At 43.6% G+C, this 19,498-nt stretch overlaps 1 protein-coding gene across 1 annotated transcript in view; it reads right to left on the bottom strand.

Moving 5' to 3' along the window:
* The window catches only part of tmem214 (transmembrane protein 214), a 127,622-nt gene that overhangs the window by 69,874 nt on the left and 38,250 nt on the right, over nucleotides 1-19,498 (bottom strand). Inside the window, exons 2-3 of the mRNA XM_084195832.1 lie at nucleotides 6,808-6,998; nucleotides 3,397-3,547 (exon numbers count right to left, since the gene is read on the bottom strand). Coding sequence (XP_084051958.1) covers nucleotides 3,397-3,547; nucleotides 6,808-6,998 — 342 coding nt within the window. The remainder of the gene's footprint in view (nucleotides 1-3,396; nucleotides 3,548-6,807; nucleotides 6,999-19,498) is intronic.

Here is a 19,498-nt window from a genome sequence, read left to right as displayed (position 1 = left end):
CCAGTTATGGAGGGCTAAAAGTCTGCTGAACCGTTCAATGCCACGATTTAGGGAGGGCAGAGGGCCAGATATTATGGGGCGTTTGTTGGTGTCAAGTAGAGACCCAATCAGTTCTTTAAAATCCATCTTCAGCTGTTGTGAGCTGCCCTTCATAATGTCATTCGACCCCACATGAACCACGACAGTAACAGCCCCTGGTGACTGACTCACAGCCTCGGGAAGCAACCTGGTGATATCCTGAACTTTTGCCCCAGGTACAGATACAGTGGGGAGAACAAGTATTTGATACACTGCTGATTTTGCAGGTTTTCCTACTTACAAAGCATGTAGAGGTCTGTAATTTTTATCATAGGTACACTTCAACTGTGAGAGACGGAATCTAAAACAAAAATCCAGAAAATCACATTGTATGATTTTTAAGTAATTAATTTGCATTTTATTGCATGACATAAGTATTTGATCACCTACCAACCAGTGAGAATTCCGGCTCTCACAGACCTGTTAGTTTTTCTTTAAGAAGCCCTCCTGTTCTCCACTCATTACCTGTATTAACTGCCCCTGTTTGAACTCTTTCCCTGTATAAAAGACACCTGTCCACACACTCAATCAAACAGACTCCAACCTCTCCACAATGGCCAAGACCAGAGAGCTGTGTAAGGACATCAGGGATACAATTGTAGACCTGCACAAGGCTGGGATGGGCTACAGGACAATAGGCAAGCAGCTTGGTGAGAAGGCAACAACTGTTGGCGCAATTATTAAAAAATGGAAGAAGTTCAAGATGACAGTCAATCACCCTCGGTCTGGGGCTACATGCAAGATCTCACCTCGTGGGGCATCAATGATCATGAGGAAGGTGAGGGATCAGCCCAGAACTACACAGCAGGACCTGGTCAATGACCTGAAGAGAGCTGGGACCACAGTCTCAAAGAAAACCATTAGTAACACACTACGCCGTCATGGATTAAAATCCTGCAGCGCACGCAAGGTCCCCCTGCTCAAGCCAGCGCACGTCCAGACCCGTCTGAAGTTTGCCAATGACCATCTGGATGATCCAGAGGAGGAATGGGAGAAGGTCATGTGGTCTGATGAGACAAAAATATAGTTTTTTGGTCTAAACTCCACTCGCCGTGTTTGGAGGAAGAAGGATGAGTACAACCCCAAGAACACCATCCCAACCGTGAAGCATGGAGGTGGAAACATCATTCTTTGGGGATGCTTTTCTGCAAAGGTGACAGGACGACTGCACCGTATTGAGGGGAGGATGGATGGGGCCATGTATCGCGAGATCTTGGCCAACAACCTCCTTCCCTCAGTAAGAGCATAGAAGATGGGTCGTGGCTGGGTCTTCCAGCATGACAACGACCCGAAACACACAGCCAGGGCAACTAAGGAGTGGCTCCGTAAGAAGCATCTCAAGGTCCTGGAGTGGCCTAGCCAGTCTCCAGACCTGAACCCAATAGAAAATCTTTGGAGGGAGCTGAAAGTCCGTATTGCCCAGCGACAGCCCCGAAACCTGAAGGATCTGGAGAATGTCTGTATGGAGGAGTGGGCAAAAATCCCTGCTGCAATGTGTGCAAACCTGGTCAAGACCTACAGGAAACGTATGATCTCTGTAACTGCAAACAAAGGTTTCTGTACCAAATATTAAGTTCTGCTTTTCTGATGTATCAAATACTTATGTCATGCAATAAAATGCAAATTAATTACTTAAAAATCATACAATGTGATTTTCTGGATTTTTGTTTTAGATTCCGTCTCTCACAGTTGAAGTGTACCTAAAACAAAAAATCTCAAATTTGGACTCCAGACCAAAGGACACATTTCCACCGGTCTAATGTCCATTGCTCATGTTTTTTGGCCCAAGCAGGTCTCTTCTTCTTATTGGTGTCCTTTAGTAGTGGTTTCTTTGCAGCAATTCGACCATGAATGCCTGATTCACGCAGTCTCCTCTGAACAGTTGATGTTGAGATGTGTCTGTTACTTGAACTCAGAAGCATTTATTTGGGCTGCAATTTCTGAGGCTGGTAACTCTAATGAACTTATCCTCTGCAGCAGAGGTAACTCTGGGTCTTCCATTCCTGTGGCGGTCCTCATGAGAGCCAGTTTCATCATAGCGCTTTATGGTTTTTGCGACTGCACTTGAAGAACCTTTCAAAGTTATTGAAATGTTCCTTCTTAAATGTCTTGAAGTAATGATGGACTGTTGTTTCTCTTTGCTTATTTGAGCTGTTCTTGACATAATATGGACTTGGTCTTTTACCAAATAGGGCTATCTTCTGTATACCCCCCCACCTTGTCACAACACAACTGATTGGCTCAAATGCATTAAGAAGGAAATAAATTCCACAAATTAACTTTTAAGAAGGCACACCTGTTAATTGAAATGCATTACAGGTGACTACCTCATGAAGCTGGTTGAGATAACGCCAAGAGTGTGCAAAGCTGTCATCAAGGCAAAGGTTGGCTATTAGAAGAATCTCAAATATAAAATATATTTTGATTTGTTTAACCTATTTAGGCAAGGTGCTGGCTAGCACAGTAGAACACCTGTTTAGGAGAGGTGCTGGCTAGCAGAGTAGAACACCTGTTTAGGAGAGGTGCTGGCTAGCAGAGTAGAACACCTGTTTAGGAGAGGTGCTGGGTAGCAGAGTAGAACACCTGTTTAGGAGAGGTGCTGGCTAGCAGAGTAGAACACCTGTTTAGGAGAGGTGCTGGCTAGCAGAGTAGAACACCTGTTTAGGAGAGGTGCTGGCTAGCAGAGTAGAACACCTGTTTAGGAGAGGTGCTGGCTAGCAGAGTAGAACACCTGTTTAGGAGAGGTGCTGGCTAGCGGAGTAGAACACCTGTTTAGGAGAGGTGCTGGCTAAGGGAGTAGAACACCTGTTTAGGAGAGGTGCTGGCTAGCAGAGTAGAACACCTGTTTAGGAGAGGTGCTGGCTAGCGGAGTAGAACACCTGTTTAGGAGAGGTGCTGGCTAGCAGAGTAGAACACCTGTTTAGGAGAGGTGCTGGCTAAGGGAGTAAAACACCTATTTAGGCGAGGTGCTGTTTTCAATGCAATACATCTCAATAGTAAAACAGGGCTTTTACACAATGTAGAAACCTAATATTCCACAGATTACTTTGTAATGTAAATGACAGGTATTCATAACATTAGCTTTTATAATAAAATAATGTATTTGTGTTAGGTATTGGTTTCTAGGGCACAACATGTGCTTCACAAGTAGCTAGAATTCATATTAGGCACAATATAGGCTGTATTTCAATCGATTATAGAAATCTTATTTTCTGGTGCTCCTAAATTTCATGTGGTGCTCCTAACTTTGCTACCAATGAATTTTTAGCTACCAACCAAATTTAGAGCCCTGGTTTTGGTTGTGGTTGTTTTACTGACCGTGTGCGTAGCTGCTGAGGGTGGGTTCAGTCTCTGGAGCAGCCAGGGCGTGGTTGAGGTATCCTGCCAGGTCTTTGACCCAGACTGACGGGTTGTCAGGAAACAGAGTCTGGCTCCGGTCCAACTGCTGCTTCAGCTCCCCCACGTCCAACTGGAACAGAACAGTATAGGAATGACCATACATAATACAACCACAACCTAACCCACGCCCAACTAGAACATTCTAGATACAGTATCAAAACCTAACCCACATCCAACTAGAACATTCTAGATACAGTATCAAAACCTAACCCACATCCAACTAGAACATTCTAGATACAGTATCAAAACCTAACCCACATCCAACTAGAACATTCTAGATACAGTATCAAAACCTAACCCACGCCCAACTAGAACATTCTAGATACAGTATCAAAACCTAACCCACATCCAACTAGAACATTCTAGATACAGTATCAAAACCTAACCCACATCCAACTAGAACATTCTAGATACAGTATCAAAACCTAACCCACGCCCAACTAGAACATTCTAGATACAGTATCAAAACCTAACCCACATCCAACTAGAACATTCTAGATACAGTATCAAAACCTAACCCACATCCAACTAGAACATTCTAGATACAGTATCAAAACCTAACCCACATCCAACTAGAACATTCTAGATACAGTATCAAAACCTAACCCACGCCCAACTAGAACATTCTAGATACAGTATCAAAACCTAACCCACGCCCAACTAGAACATTCTAGATACAGTATCAAAACCTAACCCACATCCAACTAGAACATTCTAGATACAGTATCAAAACCTAACCCACATCCAACTAGAACATTCTAGATACAGTATCAAAACCTAACCCACATCCAACTAGAACAGTTTAGAAATATGCAGTCAATTGAATGAGGTCGAACGTTCTTTGAAGCTACATTTCGTAATGTACAGTAGTAATGCTAGCAGCTACCACAGTAGTAATGCTAGCCGCTACCACAATAGCCATGCTAGCAGCTACCACAATAGCCATGCTAGCAGCTACCACAATAGCCATGCTAGCAGCTACCACAATAGCCATGCTAGCAGCTACCACAATAGCCATGCTAGCAGCTACCACAATAGCCATCTAACATTTGCTGTTGTATCTAGTAGCATGATGAAGTATTCAAGGGAGAGAGACTTTCTGACAACAGTCACTACTGATGGAGTCCAAGTCAAGTCACGACTCATGGAAATCGAGACCCGAGTAGGTTTGCAAAGGGAGGGTATATTACTGGAAATGTTCTAAGTTGACCAATTATCTACCAGAATGTTGGCATCTTTCAAAGACTTTACAAGACATCTGGTGGCCCTTTTGGGACTTCAGATTATCACAGGTGTCTAATTATCTCTGGCCCTCTGTGTGTCCTTGGAAAATGGAAAATATGAAATAGGATGATTTTAAGATAACAAATAGAACAACAAAGCTGTAAAACATCTTAAATATAAACCATCAACTTAGTGAATCCCATTAGTGTTTAATATGAGGGTTTCAGCATGAAATATCCTTTATATACATTTGTTTTTACACACTATTTATGTGACTACGTCAATACGCATTTGGCGTCAATATTTTGGCGTCAAACTCGTGCCAGTTGTGAAAAAATGTAAATAGTTGGACGAATTGCAATGGTAGATGAAAATAATGCCATTGTTGATTAGATGCTTTTTTCATTAATTAGGCTACTTTCTTTTGAATCATATGGTCCATCTACTAGAAACGTATGGACAATATGGACATAGAGATAAAAAAAATTAACACTAATATGAATTAGAGGTCTTCACGGGTCCAAAAAGTTGGATCCATTCCAAAAAGGGACCTGGGGCTTTCCCACCCGGACCCGATATGCATAAATAAAATAGCTCAATATAGAGACCCGTTCCGAACGGACCCGAAGACAACTAGACCCATTCTGTGTAGACCTGGTCGGATCCAGACCCGGTCCGATCTGATCCGAGTGAGGGAAGCAGCAGAAAAGTCATTTAAGCTACTTTATTAACCGGAGTTGATAAAGCGTGAGAGGGAGAGAGGCGCTGCTCTAGCAGGGGGGGAGGGGCCGTACTGTGGGCCAGTGACATGTGAGCAGGGGGGAGGGGCCATACTGTGGGCCAGTGACATGTGAGCAGGGGGGAGGGGCCATACTGTGGGCCAGTGACATGTGAGCAGGGAGGGAGACAGCAACCAACCAAGCAGACTCACGCTATAGTAGACTAATAGCTGCCATAGATAGGTTATTTACCATCCAATATGATTACCTAGTAGCTGTCTTGACTGCATCAAACCGGGAGAAGCTAGTTAAGCTAGCTAACGTTAGCTAACTAGGCTAATTGAGGCTGCATGCATCCTCTCATCCTACAGTAACAAACACAACTCCATTCAGAATATAAAGTAGCAGCCTACCTGTTGGCTCTTGGTCATTGTAGCCTGTCCTTCTCCTTTAACTTTTAATTCCCTCATTATAATTCCATCTTCCATTGATTAGATATCTCCTGACTGTAGCCTATGGTCTCTGATGACTCATGATTGGCCAACAACAAGATACATGCTCCACGCTCCACTGTTGTGAAAAGGAAGAGCACCAGCATCAATCCAATCTCTCTGTTAGGATCTGTACGGGCCCTTCCAGACAAGTCAGTTCAAAATGACACATACCCCAGACCTGTGAAAATCATATCAGATACAACCCAGGACTCGAGGGGGTCCGGATCCATATATTCTGGATCCGGACCCGGGTCTCGGGTCCCGGTGGATCCATATATTCTGGATCCGGACCCGGGTCTCGGGTCCCGGTGGATCCATATATTCTGGATCCGGACCGGGTCTCGGGTCCCGGTGGATCCATATATTCTGGATCCGGACCGGGTCTCGGGTCCCGGTGGATCCATATATTCTGGATCCGGACCGGGTCTCGGGTCCCAGTGGATCCATATATTCTGAATCCGGACCGGGTCTCGGGTACAGGTGGATCCATATATTCTGGATCCGGACCGGGTCTCGGGTACAGGTGGATCCATATATTCTGGATCCGGACCCCCTCGGGTCCCGGACCGGGTCTTCAAGTATAAATGACCAAAGTTACGATAGATTGCCATATATATTTTGTGTTAATTATCCTGAAGATTCCAGTAACTTGCCAGTAGCAACCCAATACCGGAGACCGTCCTGGACTGGAGCACCACGACACTGATAAACAGTATAGAAATGTAAACATCAGAAACAAGCTTGTGATGTTGTGTGAAACAGTGAGATTCAGCATGTGACTTTTGCCCTAGATTAGTCTAATACAGCCAGTCCTGCGTGTGTAGGTACCTTGTGCTGCAGACGTGTGTATAAGTTGCTGGTGTGTGTGGAAGCGTGTATGGTGTGTGACTCACGGCTTTGAATGCATCCTCCAGGTTCTTGTGTGTGTTGTGTGTTGGTGTGGAGGCAGGGGGAGGCTTGGCCTTCTGTTTGCCCGCTGAAGGCTTCTTGTTGCTGGGCTCGGCCGGAGGAACCTGCTCCTTGTAATGCTTCTTCCCCATCTTCTCAAAAGCCTCAAACAACGTCTCCGATGTCACCAGGGGAGCTGCAACACAACATAGGTCAGAGAGAGACAGAGAAATGGAGAGAAGAGAGACAAACAGACAGAAAGACAGACGGACAGACCGTGTGTATAGCTCAGACCTCCAGAGGCTTCTCCAGGATGCCCCTCCTATCTGCCTCCCTCCCGTCAGTTAGCCAGCCAGTGAGTGTGAAGCCTAGTTATCTGCCTCCCTCCCGTCAGTTAGCCAGCCAGTCAGTGTGAAGCCTAGTTTGACCATGTGTAGATTAGTGTTGTCACTATCCATGGCAGGGCTCTACAGTGCGTCTGCCTAATCACACGCAGAACAACCAATCCCATGGGGAGCTGCGCGCTCTGAGTGAAGTACTGAAAGATTAATTTTTAGAAGCACACAGCCATAAACACAGCCATAAACACAGGCATAAACACAGGCATAAAAGTTGGTCTAATTTAACCGGAAGTCTACTCAAGTGTGGCTGTCCTTATGTTCCTTGGCTATTTACATTATCTTCACACGCTAGCTTGTTTTTCAATGTTAGTTTGAGCTCAACTGCTAGCGAAGAGACATGTCGTAGAATGTCATCTTTTACTGACAGACATGCCAATCCCACCGTTACAACGGTAACGGCCCGCCCCTTAAAAAGGGGCAGCTGAACATTTGTCTCACTTAAGTGACTCAAATATTTGAGGGTACATTGTAATTGATTGAGCATGGAACACTCAAAACAGCTTTTATTCATAAACTTTGTCGTTTCTTATCATAAAAACACTTCCTCAAATACTTTCATTGTGCTCCTAAATGTCTGTGTGCTCCTAAATTTTATTTGTGTGCTCCTAAATTTATTTGTGTGCCCCTACATTTCTCAACTAAAGAGCATGTGGTCCTTGTAAAAAAAAATCATAATAAATAAATTCGGCCATGCCAGAATTTTGACTTCGATACCGATACCAGGTTTAGTATCACGATACCATTACTCGATACAATCACGATACTCGATACCCTATACCAGTGCTGCCCAACCCTCTTCCTGGACATCTACCGTCCTGTAGGTTTTCAGTCCAACCCTAATTTAGCGTATCTGATTCAGCTAGTTAAGGTCTTGTTGAGCAGCTAATAAGTAGAATCAGGTGTGTTAAATTAGGGTTGGACTGAAAACCCACAGGACGGTAGATCTCCAGGAAGAGGGTTGGACTGAAAACCTCCAGGACGGTAGATCTCTAGGAAGTGGGTTGGACTGAAAACCCACAGGACAGTAGATCTCCAGGAAGAGGGTTGGACTGAAAACCTACAGGACAGTAGATCTCCAGGAAGAGGGTTGGACTGAACCCACAGGACGGTAGATCTCTAGGAAGAGGGTTGGACTGAACCCACAGGACGGTAGATCTCTAGGAAGAGGGTTGGACTGAAAACTCACAGGACGGTAGATCTCCAGGAAGAAGGTTGGACTGAACCTACAGGACAGGAGATCTCCAGGAAGAGGGTTGGACTGAAAACCCACAGGACAGTAGATCTCCAGGAAGACGGTTGGACTGAAAACCCACAGGACAGTAGATCTCCAGGAAGACGGTTGGACTGAAAACCCACAGGACAGTAGATCTCCAGGAAGAGGGTTGGACTGAACCTACAGGACAGTAGATCTCTAGGAAGAGGGTTGGACTGAACCTCCAGGACAGTAGATCTCCAGGAAGACGGTTGGACTGAAAACCCACAGGACAGTAGATCTCCAGGAAGACGGTTGGACTGAAAACCCACAGGACAGTAGATCTCCAGGAAGAGGGTTGGACTGAACCTACAGGACAGTAGATCTCTAGGAAGAGGGTTGGACTGAACCTCCAGGACAGTAGATCTCCAGGAAGACGGTTGGACTGAAAACCTCCAGGACAGTAGATCTCCAGGAAGAGGGTTGGACTGAACCTACAGGACAGTAGATCTCTAGGAAGAGGGTTGGACTGAACCTCCAGGACAGTATATCTCTAGGAAGAGGGTTGGACTGAAAACCTACAGGACAGTAGATCTCCAGGAAGAGGGTTGGACTGAAAACCTACAGGACAGTAGATCTCCAGGAAGAGGGTTGGGCAGCCCTGCCCTATACCATCAAAATACTCTTTACCATCACGATACTCTATATCAAAATCACATTTTATTTGTCACATACACATGTTTAGCAGATGTTATTGCAGCGAAATGCTTGTGTTTCTAGATCCAACAGTGCAGCATATCTAACAATTCACAACAATACACACAACCTGAAAGTAAAAGAAAGGAATTAAGGAATATATAAATATTATAAATATTAGGATGAGCAATGTCGGAGTAGCATTAACTAAAATACAGTAGAATAGAATACAGTATATACATATGAAATGAGTAAAGCAGTATGTAAACATTATTAAAGTGACTGGTGTTCCATTATTAAAGTGGCCAGTGATTCCATGTCTATGTATATAGGGCAGTAGCCTCTAAGGTGCAGGGTTCAGTAACCGGGTGGTAGCCGGCTAGTGATGGCTATTTAACAGTCTGATGGCCTTGAGATAGAAGCTGTTTTTCAGTCTCTCGGTCCCAGCTTTGATGTACCTGTTATGAACGCGGGGTGAACAGGCAGTGGCTCGGGTGGTTGTTGTCCTTGAAGATCTTTTGGGCCTTCCTGTGACATCGGGTGCTGTAGGTGTCCTGGAGGGCAGGTAGTTTGCCTCCGGTAATGCGTTCGGCAGACCGCACCACCCTCTGGAGAGCCCTGCGGTTGTGGGTGGTGCAGTTGCCGTACCAGGCAGTGATACAGCCCTACAGGATGCTCTCAATTGTGCATCTGTAAAAGGTTGTGAGGGTTTTAGGTGCCAAGACAAATTTCTTCAGCCTCCTGAGGTTGAAGAAGCGCTGTCCACACTGTGTGGGTAGACCATTTTAGATCGTCAGTGATGTGTACGCCGAGGAACTTGAAGCATTCCACCTTCTCCACTGCGGTCCCATCGATGTGGATAGGGGCGTGCTCCCTCTGCTGTTTCCTGAAGTCCACGATCAGCTCCTTTGTTTTGTTGACGTTGAGGGAGAGGTTATTTTCCTGGCACCACTCCGCCAGGGCCTTCACCTCCTCCCTGTAGACTGTCTCGTCATTGTTGATAATCAAGCCTACTACTGTTGTGTCGTCTGCAAACCTGATGATTGCGTTGGAGGCGTGCATGGCTAGCAGTCATGGGTGAACAGGGAGTACAGGAAGGGCTGAGCACTCACCCTTGTGGGGTGCCTGTGTTGAGGATCAGCGAAGTGGCAGTGTTGTTTTCTACCTTCACCACCTGGGGGCGGCCTGTCAGGAAGTCCAGGACCCAGTTGCACAGGGTGGGGTTCAGACCCAGGGCCCTGAGCTTAATGATGAGCTTGGAGGGTACTATGGTGTTGAATGCTGCGCTGTAGTCAATAAACAGCATTCTTACATAGGTATTCCTCTTGTCCAGATGGGATAGGGCAGTGTGCAGTGTGATGGCGATTGCATCGTCTGTGGATATATTGGTGCAGTAAGCAAATTGAATTGGGTCTAGAGTGAAAGGTAAGGTAGAGGTGATATGATCCTTAACTACCCTCTCAAAGCACTTCATGATGACAGAAGTGAGTGCTACAGGGTGATAGTCATTTAGTTAAGTTACCTTTGCTTTTTTTGGGTACAGGAACAAAATGGTGGACATCTTGACGCAAGTGTGGACAGCAGACTGGGATTGGGAGAGATTGAATATGTCCGTAAACACTCCAGCCAGCTGGTCTGCGCATGCTTTGAGGACACAGCTAGGGATGCAGTCTGGGCCTGCAGCCTTCCGAGGGTTAACAAGCTTAAATGTCTTACTCACATCAGCCACGGAGAAGGAGAGCCCACAGTCCTTGTTAGCGGTCCGCGTTGGTGGCACTGTGTTATCCTCAAAACGGGCGAAGAAGGTGTTTAGCTTGTCTGGAAGGTCTCGTGTCTGAATTGCGACTCCACTTTGTCGCTATACTGACGTTTTGCCTGTGATTGCCTTATAGAGGGAATAACTACCATCACGATACTAGATACCATCACGATACTCGTTATCACATTTAAAAATGGCACTTTATCCAGACAGATAAACTCACCTACTGCTTTGTTCAATCGTTGGGCATCTTTTCAGTTCAATATCACTACATTAGAAATGTGTTAGGTCAATTTAGGTCAATGTGTTAGGTCAATGTGTTAGGTCAATGTGTTAGGTCAATGTGTTAGGTCAATGTGTTAGGTCAATGTGTCAGGTCAATGTGTTAGGTCAATGTGTTAGGTCAATGTGTTAGGTCAATGTGTTAGGTCAATCAGTTCTGTTGTGACAAGGTAGGGGTGGTATACAGAAGAAAGGCCTATTTGGTCCATGTTATGACAAGAACAACTCAAATAAGCAAAGAAAAACGACAGTCCATCATTATTTTAAGACATAAGGTCAGTCAATACGGAAAATGTCAATAACTGAACATTTCTTCAAGTGCAGTCGCAAAAACCATCAAGCGCTATGATGAAACTGGCTCTCATGAGGACCGCCACAGGAATGGAAGACCCAGAGTTACCTCTGCTGCAGAGGATAAGTTCATTAGAGTTACCAGCCTCAGAAATTGCAGCCCAAATAAATGCTTCACAGTGTTCAAGTAACAGACATCTCAACATCAACTGTTCAGAGGGGACTGTGTGAATCAGGCCTTCATGGTCGAATTGCTACAATGGAACCACTACTAAAAGGACACCAACAAGAAGAGACCTGCTTGGGCCAAGAAACATGAGTAATGGACATTAGACCGGTGGAAATCTGTCCTTTGGTCTGGAGTCCAAATTGGAGATTTTTGGATCCAACCGCTGTGTCTTTGTAAAACGTGGTGTGGATGAACGGATGATCTCCGCATGTGTATTTCCCACCGTAAAGCATGGAGGAGGAGGTGTTATGGTGTGGGGGTGCTTTTCTAGTGACACTGTGATTTATTTAGAATTCAAGGCACACTTAACCAGCATGTCTCCCACAGCATTCTGCAGCGATATGCCATCCCATCTGGTTTGGGCTTAGTGGGACTATCATTTGTTTTTCCAACAGGACAATGACCCAACACACCTCCAGGCTGTGTAAGGGCTATTTGACCAAGAAGGAGAGTGATGGAGTGCTGAATCAGATGACCTGGCCTCCACAATCACCCGACCTCAACCCAATTGAGATGGATTGGGATGAGTTGGACAGCAGAGTGAAGGAAAAGCAGCCAACAAGTGCTCAGCATATGTGGGAACTCCTTCAAGACTGTTGGAAAAGCATTCCAGGTGATGCTGGTTGAGAGAATGCCAAGAGTGTGCAAAGCTGTCATCAAGGCAAAGGGTGTCTATTTGAAGAATCTCATTTGTTTAACACTTTCTTGGTTACTGATTCGATATGTGTTCTTTCATCGTTTTGATTTCGTCACCATTATTCTACAATGTAGAAAATAGTAAAAATAAAGAAAAACCCTTGAATGAGTAGGTGTGTCCAAACTTTTCACTGATATAGATATATATATATATATATATATATACACACACAAATACACACAGTTGAAGTTGGACGTTTACATACACTTAGGTTGGAGTCATTAAAACTTGTTTTCAACCACTCCACAAATTTCTTGTTAACAAACTATCGTTTTGGCAAGTCGGTTAGGACATCTACTTTGTGCATGACAAGTAATTTTTCCAACAATTGTTTACAGACAGATTATTTCATTTATAATTCACTGTATCACAATTCCAGTGGGTCAGAGGTTTACATACACTAAGTTGACTGTGCCTTTAAACAGCTTGGAAAATTCCAGAAAATGTCATGGTTTTAAAAGCTTCTGAAAGGCTAATTGACATAATTTGAGTCAATTGGAGGTGTACCTGTGGATGCACTTCAAGGCCTACCTTCAAACTCAGTGCCTCTTTGCTTGACATCATGGGAAAAACAAAAGAAAAATCAGCCAAGACCTCAGAAGAAAACTTGTAGACCTCCACAAGTCTGGTTCATCCTTGGGAGCAATTTCCAAACGCCTGAAGGGACCACGTTCATCTGTACAAACAATAGTACGCAAGTATAAACACCATGGGACCACGCAGACGTCATACCGCTCAGGAAGGAGACGCGTTCTGTCTCCTAGAGATGAACGTACTTTGGTGAGAAAAGTGCAAATCAATCCCAGAACAACAGCAAAGGACCTTGTGAAGATGCTGGAGGAAACAGGTACAAAAGTATCTATATCCACAGTAAAACAAGTCCTATATCGACATAACCTGAAAGGCCTCTCAGCAAGGAAGAAGCCACTGCTCCAAAACCGCCATAAAAAAGCCAGACTACGGTTTGCAACTGCACATGGGGACAAAGATCGTACTTTTTGGAGAAATGTCCTCTGGTCTGATGAAACAAAAATATAATTGTTTGCCCATAATGACCATCGTTATGATTGGAGGAAAAAGGGGGTGCCTTGCAAGCCGAAGAACACCATCCCAACCGTGAAGCACGGGGTGGCAGCATCATGCTGTGGGGGTGCTTTGCTGCAGGAGGTACTGGTGCACTTCACAAAATAGATGGCATCATGAGGAAGGAAAATGTGGATATATTGAAGCAACATCTCAAGATATCAGTCAGGAAGTTAAAGCTTGGTCGCAAATGGGTCTTCCAAATGGACAATGACCCCAAACATACTTCCAAAGTTGTGGCAAAATGGTTTAAGGAAACAAAGTCAAGGTATTTGAGTGGCCATCACAAAGCCCTGACCTCAATCCTATAGACAATATGTGGGCAGAACTGAAAAACCATGTGCGAGCAAGGAGGCCTACAAACCTGACTCAGTTACACCAGCTCTGCCAGGAGGAATGGGCCAAAATGCACCCAACTTATTGTGGGAAGCTTGTGGAAGGCTACCCGAAACGTTTGACCCAAGTTAAACAATTTAAAGGTAATACTACCAAATACTAATTGAGTGTATGTAAACTTCTGACCCACTGGGAATGTGATGAAAGAAATAAAAGCTTAAATAAATCATTCTCTCTACTATTATTCTGACATTTCACATTCTTAAAATAAAAGTGGTGATCCTAACTGACCTAAGACAGGGAATTTTTACTAGGATTAAATGTCAGGAATTTTGAAAAACTGAGTTTAAATGCATTTCGCTAAGGTGTACAGTGGGGAAAAAAAGTATTTAGTCAGCCACCAATTGTGCAAGTTCTCCCACTTAAAAAGATGAGAGAGGCCTGTAATTTTCATCATAGGTACACGTCAACTATGACAGACAAATTGAGAATTCTTTTCTCCAGAAAATCAGATTTTTAATGAATTTATTTGCAAATTATGGTGGAAAATAAGTATTTGGTCACCTACAAACAAGCAAGATTTCTGGCTCTCACAGACCTGTAACTTCTTCTTTAAGAGGCTCCTCTGTCCTCCACTCGTTACCTGTATTAATGGCACCTGTTTGAACTTGTTATCAGTATAAAAGACACCTGTCCACAACCTCAAACAGTCACACTCCAAACTCCACTATGGCCAAGACCAAAGAGCTGTCAAAGGACACCAGAAACAAAATTGTAGACCTGCGCCAGGCTGGGAAGACTGAATCTGCAATAGGTAAGCAGCTTGGTTTGAAGAAATCAACTGTGGGAGCAATTATTAGGAAATGGAAGACATACAAGACTCCCTCGATCTGGGGCTCCACGCACGATCTCACCCCGTAGGGTCAAAATGATCACAAGAACGGTGAGCAAAAATCCCAGAACCACACGGGGGGACCTAGTGAATGACCTGCAGAGAGCTGGGACCAAAGTAACAAAGCCTACCATCAGTAACACACTACGCCGCCAGGGACTCAAATCCTGCAGTGCGAGACGTGTCCCCCTGCTTAAGCCAGTACATGTCCAGGCCCGTCTGAAGTTTGCTAGAGTGCATTTGGATGATCCAGGAGAGGATTGGGAGAATGTCATATGGTCAGATGAACCCAAAATATAACTTTTTGGTAAAAACTCAACTCGTCGTGTTTGGAGGACAAAGAATGCTGAGTTGCATCCAAAGAACACCATACCTACTGTGAAGCATGGGGGTGGAAACATCATGCTTTGGGGCTGTTTTTCTGCAAAGGGACCAGGACGACTGATCCGTGTAAAGGAAAGAATGAATGGGGCCATGTATCGTGAGATTTTGAGTGAAAACCTTCTTCCATCAGCAAGGGCATTGAAGATGAAACGTGGCTGGGTCTTTCAGCATGACAATGATCCCAAACACACCGCCCGGGCAACGAAGGAGTGGCTTCGTAAGAAGTATTTCAAGGTCCTGGAGTGGCCTAGCCAGTCTCCAGATCTTAACCCCATAGAAAATCTTTGGAGGGAGTTGAAAGTCTGTGTTGCCCAGCGACAGCCCCAAAATGTCACTGCTCTAGAGGAGATCTGCATGGAGGAATGGGCCAAAATACCAGCAACAGTGTGTGAAAACCTTGTGAAGACTTACAGTAAACGTTTGACCTGTGTCATTGCCAACAAAGGGTATATAACAAAGTATTGAGAAACTTTTGTTATTGACCAAATACTTATTTTCCACCATAATTTGCAAATAAATTCATTAATAATCCTACAATGTGATTTTCTGGAGAAAAAAAATTCTCATATTATCTGTCATAGTTAAATTACAGGCCTCTCTCATCTTTTTAAGTGGGAGAACTTGCACAATTGGTGGCTGACTAAATACTTTTTTTCCCCACTGTATGTAAACTTCAACTGTGTGTGTGTGTGTGTGTGTGTGTATGTACACACACACAGACACTACCGTTCAAAAGTTTGGGGTCACTTAGAAATGTCCTTGTTTTCCATGAAAACATACATAAAATGAGTTTGAATAGGAAATATAGCAAAATGCATAGGAAATGTAGTCATTGACAAGGTTAGAATTGTGTAATTGAAATAATAATTGTGTCCTTCAAACTTTGCTTTCGTCAAAGAATCCTCCATTTGCAGCAATTACAGCCTTGCAGACTTTTGGCATTCGAGTTGTCAATTTGTTGAGGTAATCAAAAGAGATTTCACCCCATGCTTCCTGAAGCACCTCCCACAAGTTGGATTGGCTTGATGGGCACTTCTTACGTACCATACGGTCAAGCTGCTCCCACAACAGCTCAATAGGGTTGAGATCCGGTGACTGTGCTGGCCACTCCCTTATAGACAGAATACCAGCAGACTGCTTCTTCCCTAAATAGTTCTTGCATAGTTTGGAGCTGTGCTTGGGTCATTGTCCTGTTGTAGGAGGAAATATGCTCCAATCAAGCGCCATCCACAGGGTATGGCATGGCGTTGCAAAATGGAGTGATCCTTCTTCAAGATCCCTTTTACCCTGTACAAATCTCCCACTTTACCACCACCAAAGCACCCCCAGACCATCACATTGCCTCCACCATGCTTGACAGATGGCATCAAGCACTCCTCCAGCATCTTTTCATTTGGCCTGCGTCACAAATGTTCTTCTTTGTGATCCAAACACCTCAAACTTTGATTTGTCTGTCCATAACACTTTTTTCCAATCTTCCTCTGTCCAGTGTCTGTGTTCTGTTACCCATCTTAAACTTTTATTTTTATTGGACAGTCTGAGATATGGCTTTCTCTTTGCAACTCTGCCTAGAAGGTCAGCATCCCGGAGTCGCCTCTTCACTGTTGACGTTGAGACTGGTGTGCGGGTACTATTTAATGAAGCTGCCAGTTGAGGACCTGTGAGGAGTCTGTTTCTCAAACTAGACACTCAAATGTATTTGTCCTCTTGCTCAGTTGTGCACCGAGGCCTCCCACTCCTCTTTCTATTCTGGTTAGAGCCAGTTTGCGCTGTTCTGTGAAGGGAGTAGTACACAGCGTTGTACGAGATCTTCAGTTTCTTGGCAATTTCTTGCATGGAATAGCCTTCATTTCTCAGAACAAGAATAGACTGATGAGTTTCAGAAGAAAGTTATTTGTTTCTGGCCATTTTGAGCCTGTAATCGAACCCACAATTGCTGATGCTCCAGATACTCAACTAGTCTCAAGAAGGCCAGTTTTATTGCTTCTTTAATCAGCAGAACAGTTTTCAGCTGTGCTAACATAATAGCAAAAGGGTTTTCTAATGATCAATTAGCCTTTTAAAAGGATAAACTTGGATTAGCAAACACAACGTGCCATTGGAACACACGACTGATGGTTGCTGATAATGGGCCTCTGTACGCCTATGTAGATATTCCATTAAAAATCAGCCGTTTCAAGCTACAATAGCCATTTACAACATTAACAATGTCTACACTGTATTTCTGTTTAATTTGATGTCATTTTAATGGACATTGTTTTTTTGTCTCTTTTGAACGGTAACGTAATATATAATATATATATATATATATATATATATATATATATATATATATACACACACACATACACACACACACGGGGGATTGGAAATTATGCAGACAATTACATTGATGGAAGCTACAATCTGCAATATTAAAGCTGATCTACCACCTAAAAATACTTTTTTTTTTTTTTTATGAATGTTGAAATGGAACCAAATTCTGTTTCTGTTTCCTTTTATATTAGGATAGATGGGCTGTATTGGCTACGGTCGATTGTGATAGTCTGCCTTTAACCTCTACGGAATCAGAATGTAAGCTTTCTGCCCATATAAGACATGTCTATGTCCTGGAGAGTTTGCTGTTACTTACAACAGTCATGCTAATCACATTAGCGCAACCGTCCCGTATATGGGTTAACCAGCCTGAGTAGGCCTATAACTCAGAGAAATTAATCAAATAGGAAATGAGCCATTATCAGGCTGGTTAATGCAATGCATGTCTGTTGAAGTTGGAAAAATCCACCCGCACTCGGCCCCGCCCCCATCTACTCAGCCAGTCAGGAGCCACTACTGCTTGGTATATTATTACCTTTTCACTAAACGGTTCAACAATGAACAGGTCTATATACAGCGCCTTGCGGAAGTATTCTCCCCCCTTGGCATTTTTCCTATTTTGTTGCCTTACAACCTGGAATTAAAATGTATTTTGGGGGGGGATTTGTATCATTTGATTTACACAACATGCCTACCACTTTGAAGATGCAAAATATTTTGTATTGTGAAACCAGAAATAAGACTAAAACAATCAGAACTTGAGCGTGCATAACTATTCACCCCCCCCAAAGTCAATCCTTTGTAGAGCCACCTTTTGCAGAAATTACAGCTGCAAGTCTCTTGGGGTATGTCTCTATAAGCTTGGCACATCTAGCCACTGGGATTTTTGCCCATTCTTCAAGGCAAAACTGCTCCAGCTCCTTCAAGTTGGATGGGTTCCGCTGGTGTACAGCAATCTTTCATATCATACCACAGATTCTCAATTGTATTGAGAAAAAAATGTTTCATTTACATTTTAGTCATTTAGCAGACGCTCTTATCCAGAGCGACTTACAGTTAGCACATACATTATTTCCCCTTAAACCACTCGAGTGTTGCTTTAGCAGTATGCTTAGGGTCATTGTCCTGCTGGAAGGTGAACCTCCGTCCCAGTCTTAAATCTCTGGAAGACTGAAACAGGTTTCCCTCAAGCATTTCCCTGTATTTAGCACCATCCATCATTCCTTCAATTCTGACCAGTTTCCCAGTCCCTGCCGATAAAAAACATCCAGTTTTGGTGGGCGGCCCTCTCTTGGCATGTTTGTTGTGGTGCCAAATTCTTTCCATTTTTTAATAATGGATTTAATGGTGCTCCGTGGGATGTTCAAATTTTCAGATATTTTTTTATAACCCAACCCTGATCTGTACTTCTCCACAACTTTGTCCCTGACCTGTTTGGAGAGCTCCTTGGTTTTCATGGTGCCGCTTGCTTGGTGGTGCCCCTTGCTTAGTGGTGTTGCAGACTCTGGGGCCTTTCAGAACAGGTGTATATATACTGAGATCATGTGACACTTAAAGTCCACCTGTGTGCAATCTAACTAATTATGTGACTTCTGAAGGTAATTGGTTGCACCAGATCTTATTTTAGGGCTTCATAGCAAAGGGTACAAAGAATACATATGCACGCACCACTTTTCCATTATTTATTTTTTATAATTTTTTGAAACAAGTTATTTTTTTCATTTCACTTCACCAATTTGGACTATTTTGTGTATGTCCATTACATGAAATCCAAATAAAAATCTATTTAAATTACAGGTTGTAATGCAACAAAATAGGAAAAACGGCAAGGGGGTTGAATACTTTTGCAAGGCACTGTACTATGCAGTTTAAGTATGTCGTACACTAGTATGGGTATTCAGTTCAAGTATGTAGGACACTAGTATGGGTATTCAGTTCAAGTATGTAGGACACTAGTATTCGGACACGGCCCGAGGAGTGAAGATGGATTATGGTTTCCCAACAGCAAGGCTTCGATCAACATGGCAGTGTTGCCATGGTTTATAAAAGGTTTCCTTTATAACGTAGAAGAAAAAAATGTCTCCAAACCCCATATCACCCACAAACTGAAATCATATGTACATTATACATTTAATCAG

Source organism: Coregonus lavaretus (genome assembly GCF_964263955.1).
Source record: "Coregonus lavaretus genome assembly, contig: HAP1_SCAFFOLD_198, whole genome shotgun sequence".
NCBI classification, from domain to species: Eukaryota; Metazoa; Chordata; class Actinopteri; order Salmoniformes; family Salmonidae; genus Coregonus; species Coregonus lavaretus.
This window is presented reverse-complemented; position numbering and strand designations above follow the sequence as displayed.